This window comes from Chrysemys picta, unplaced genomic scaffold, assembly GCF_011386835.1.
Source record: "Chrysemys picta bellii isolate R12L10 unplaced genomic scaffold, ASM1138683v2 scaf4114, whole genome shotgun sequence".
In the NCBI taxonomy this organism is placed as follows: Eukaryota; Metazoa; Chordata; order Testudines; family Emydidae; genus Chrysemys; species Chrysemys picta.
This window is the reverse complement of record NW_027056815.1, coordinates 1-4,773: the sequence shown is the minus strand read 5'-3', so window position 1 is coordinate 4,773 and position 4,773 is coordinate 1. Positions and strand designations below refer to the sequence as shown.

At 68.7% G+C, this 4,773-nt stretch overlaps 1 protein-coding gene across 1 annotated transcript; it reads left to right on the top strand.

The window, feature by feature from the left end:
- Positions 1-98: 98 nt before the first annotated feature.
- On the top strand, positions 99-4,763 carry LOC101931757 (proline-, glutamic acid- and leucine-rich protein 1-like; the record flags this gene model as incomplete). The annotated part of the gene is made up of 6 exons (XM_065580491.1): positions 99-206; positions 606-711; positions 974-1,123; positions 3,902-3,973; positions 4,053-4,112; positions 4,555-4,763. Coding segments are annotated over exons 3-6 (470 nt in total), but the record flags the coding sequence as incomplete, so codon positions are not given.
- Between the last annotated feature and the right edge of the window lie 10 nt (positions 4,764-4,773).

Here is a 4,773-nt window from a genome sequence, read left to right as displayed (position 1 = left end):
CTGGGGGGCAGAATAGCCTGGGGGGCTCCCCCCTTTCTGCAGCGGTCTTAAGGAGGCCGGGCTGCCCCCCATCCCAGGGCGGGGCGGGAGGCTGTACTGTCCAAGGTTCGTCGCTAACCCCCCCCCACTTTGTGTTCTCAGAACCTGCAGGCCTTGGGGGGTCTGATCGGGGTCACCAACGCCCGGCTGGGCGCCGTCAAGACACGGTGAGTCTCCCCCCCCCCCCCCATGCTTTGGGGGCAGAGGGGTCTGACCCATCCCCCCAAAGGGCTCGTCCCACTGGGCAGCTGGGAGCCCCCCGGAAACCCCTCCCTGGTTCCCTCACACTGCGCCCCACAGGAAAACCCTGCCCAGCTTTCCTTATAGGGGATACTAGAGTGCCCCCCCCCCGGCTCCCCTTCGAACTCCCTCCCTAGTGTCCCTTATAGGGGCAGGAGCTGCCTCCCCCCCATGGGCCCCATAGAGGCACCGCTGGAGCCACCTTCTCCCCCTACTTCCCCAGCATGTGACGTGACAGAGGGGGCTGTGGAGTTTGCAGAGGTTGGCTGACTCAGCCCCCCCCCAGCTGGGTGGGTGCCCCCCACTGATCTCCCTGTGCCCCCCAGGTTCGAGGGGCTGTGTTTGCTCTCCCTGCTGGTGAGCGAGAGCCCCACGGAGCCGTTCCAACAACACTGCCTGGGCTGGCTGCGCGCTCTGCAGCACCTGCTCCAGGTGAGGGAGGGTGGGGGGGCTGTGCCTGAATGGGGATAGGGGCAGAATGAGAAAGGGGGGGTGAGAGAGGAGGGGGAGGGCAAAAGGGGGGTTGAAAAAACTGGGACTTTGGGTTGAGCTGGGGATGGGGATGGAGCAAGAGGTGTGGGGAAGGGAGGGGTGTGGGAGTAGTGGGGGAAGCTGGGGATACCGGGAAGGGGGCAGGGGGTGAGGCAGGCAGGAAGTGGGCGTCGCTGGGCTGACACCTGCCCCCCCCCCCCAGTCCCAGGACCCCGCCCCCACCATGGCGCTGGGGGCGGCCGTGCTGCGGGACCTGCTGCTCTACTCCTGCCAGCTGCCCGAGCTGGCGCGAGACATCGCCACCAACCACATCCCCGGGCTGCTCACCTCCCTGCTGGCCCTCAAACCCGAGGTGAGTGCCCCCCCCCCACAGCGCCGACCCCCCCCTCCCCTCCCCCCATCCCCGGGCTGCTCACCTCCCTGCTGGCCCTCAAACCCGAGGTGAGTGCCCCCCCCCCACAACGCCGACCCTCCCCCTCCCCCCATCCCCGGGCTGCTCACCTCCCTGCTGGCCCTCAAACCCGAGGTGAGTGCCCCCCTGTGACGGAGCAGGGAGCAGGGCAGATTTGACCTGGGAATGTTGCAGGGGGGTTGCAGTGGGGATGTGGGACTTCCCTTGAAGGAAGCTACCTGAGCTGTAACCTGAGCCAGGAACGGGGGTGGGGAGAATTAACACCTTCTGCCCGGGAGACTGAACAAAGGAGAGGAGCAGCGGGAGGAGTTGGGAGTTTAGTTTCGGTTGGGGCTGGGTGGTACAACTCAGGGAACCCCAAGCTGGGGTCTAAGCTCCCTGAACCTCCCAGAGGGACCTAATTGAGGGGGTCTGGTCGTACCTACACGTTCTGCTTGAGACTGTGTTCCTGTCCTTAAATAAACCTTCTGCTTTACTGGTTGGCTGAGAGTCGCAGTGAATCTCGGGAAGAGGGGTGCAGGGCCCTAACTCCCCCACAATCCGCAACACCCCCCCACAGCGCCGACCCCCCCCCTCCCCTCCCCCCATCCCCGGGCTGCTCACCTCCCTGCTGGCCCTCAAACCCGAGGTGAGTGCCCCCCCCCACAACGCCGACCCCCCCCTCCCCCCATCCCCGGGCTGCTCACCTCCCTGCTGGCCCTCAAACCCGAGGTGAGTGCCCCCCCCCTCCCCTCCCCTCCCCCCATCCCCGGGCTGCTCACCTCCCTGCTGGCCCTCAAACCCGAGGTGAGTGCCCCCCCCCCACAGCGCCGACCCCCCCTTGTGACGAACTGGGACTGTTCTTGCTGGGGTGTGTGAATGCTGACAGGGGAGTGTGACTAGGATGGTCTGCATCGGGGGATGGGAGCCGGCCCAAGGGAACATACCTGAGCTTGTAACATGAGAACCCAGGAGGGGGTTGGAGGTCAGATGACTCCGGGGCCCGGGAAACTGAACAAAGGCTGTGGGAGGGGTCGCTGGAGGCAGAGTGCTGGAAGCAGGCTGGAAGGAGGCTGGAGAGATGGCTGGGAGGCAGAGATGGCTCTGACCCCCCAAGGGGGTGGGCTGGCATGCCCTGGGACCCCAAGCTGGACCTAACTGAGGGGGGCCCTGTTGTCTGTGCCTGCAAGACCTGTCTTGGACTGTATTCCTGTCATCCAAATAAACCTTCTGCTTTACTGGCTGGCTGAGAGTCATGGTGAATCGCAGGAAGCCGGGGGGTGCAGGGCCCTGAGTTCCCCAAAACTCCGTGACACCCCTCCCCTCCCCCCATCCCCGGGCTGCTCACCTCCCTGCTGGCCCTCAAACCCGAGGTGAGTGCCCCCCCCACAGCGCCGACCCTCCCCCTCCCCCCATCCCCGAGCTGCTCACCTCCCTGCTGGCCCTCAAACCCGAGGTGAGTGCCCCCCCCACAGCGCCGACCCCCCCCTCCCCTCCCCCCATCCCCGAGCTGCTCACCTCCCTGCTGGCCCTCAAACCCGAGGTGAGTGCCCCCCCCCACAGCGCTGACTCCCCCATCCCCTCCCCCCATCCCCGAGCTGCTCACCTCCCTGCTGGCCCTCAAACCCGAGGTGAGTGCCCCCCCCCCCCACAGCGCTGACCCCCCCCATCCCCGGGCTGCTCACCTCCCTGCTGGCCCTCAAACCCGAGGTGAGTGCCCCCCCCCCAGCGCCGACCCCCCATCCCCGGGCTGCTCACCTCCCTGCTGGCCCTCAAACCCGAGGTGAGTGCCCCCCCCCACAGCGCTGACCCCCCCCCTCCCCTCCCCCCATCCCCGGGCTGCTCACCTCCCTGCTGGCCCTCAAACCCGAGGTGAGTGCCCCCCCCACAGCGCCGACCCCCCCCCTCCCCCCATCCCTGGGCTGCTCACCTCCCTGCTGGCCCTCAAACCCGAGGTGAGTGCCCCCCCACAGCGCCGACCCTCCCCCCATCCCCGGGCTGCTCACCTCCCTGCTGGCCCTCAAACCGAGGTGAGTGCCCCCCCCCCCCCATCCCTGGGCTGCTCACCTCCCTGCTGGCCCTCAAACCCGAGGTGAGTGCCCCCCCCACAGCGCCGACCCCCCCCCTCCCCCCATCCCTGGGCTGCTCACCTCCCTGCTGGCCCTCAAACCCGAGGTGAGTGCCACCCCCCACAGCGCCGACCCCCCCCCCTCCCCATCCCTGGGCTGCTCACCTCCCTGCTGGCTCTCAAACCCGAGGTGAGTGCCCCCCCCCACAGCGCCGACCCCCCCCTCGCCTCCCCCCATCCCCAGGCTGCTCACCTCCCTGCTGGCCCTCAAACCCGAGGTGAGTGCCCCCACTCCCCAGCGCCGACCCCCACATCCCTGGGCTGCTCACCTCCCTGCTGGCCCTCAGACCCCAGGTGAGTGCCCCCCCACAGCGCCGACCCCCCATCCCCGGGCTGCTCACCTCCCTGCTGGCCCTCAAACCCGAGGTGAGTGCCCCCCCACAGCGCCGACCCTCCCCCTCCCCCCATCCCCGGGCTGCTCACCTCCCTGCTGGCCCTCAAACCCGAGGTGAGTGCCCCCCCACAGCCCCGTTCTCCCCCCCTCGCATCGCGGGCCCCGTTCTCCCCCCCCTTCACAGCGTGGGCCTCTTTCCCCGCCCCCCGGAGCCAGCCAGTCCCCCACCCCCCCCAGGGCCGTGTGGGAGCTGACGGCGTCTCTGCTCTCTCCCCAGTGCCAGCTCTCGGCTCTGGAGGGCATCAAGGCCTGCATGACCTGTTACCCGCGGGCCTGCGGCTCCCTCCGGGTAAGTCTGTGGGGCAGGGGAGGGGGCGCCGTGGGGCTCAGTGCCCGGCTGCTCACTCACTTTTTCTCCTCACCCCCAGGGCAAACTAGCTGCCTATTTCCTGTCCCGAGTGGATGCTGATTCGCCCCAACTGCAGCAGGTACTGGAGGGGCGCTGGTGGTGGGGGGAGCTCTGGGAGCTGGCCCAAGGCATGCTGGGAATACCCCCCCCCATATAGCTTCCCCCCCTTTCAGATCGGTGTGGTTAAATCCATCTGTCTCCAGGGGGAGCTGGGCCTGCAGGGATCCGCACAGTGGGGCAGATGGGTGGGGGTCTCTGCCAGGCTGGGAGGGGCCGCACTTGGAGGGGAGCTGTGGCGGGGGGGGTTGCTCCCCCAGGACGTGGGGAGAGATGGGGGGAGCAGGTGAGGGAGGGGTGGGGCAGGAGGCGGAGCTGTCCTGTGACACGGGGACTTTGGGCCTGGGGGTGGCTGGGGATCAGCCCCCTGGGGCGTGGGGAGTTGGGAGGGGTGGGGGATAGGAGCTGATGCGGGGGCTCTCCCCTGGCCGGGGGGTTGCTGACACCATCTCCCCCCCCGGCAGCTGGCGTGCGAATGCTACGCGCTGCTGCCCTCGCTGGGCGCCGGCTTCACCCAGGGGCTGAAGCACACAGAGTGCTGGGAGCAGGAGCTGCACGGCCTGCTGGCCACGCTGCACGGCCTGCTGGGAAACCTCTACGAGGGCGCCGAGACAGGTAAGGGGGGGAACCCAGGCGTCCGGCGGATCGGAGCCCCCATCAGAGCTCCCGGGGGGCAGACGCCA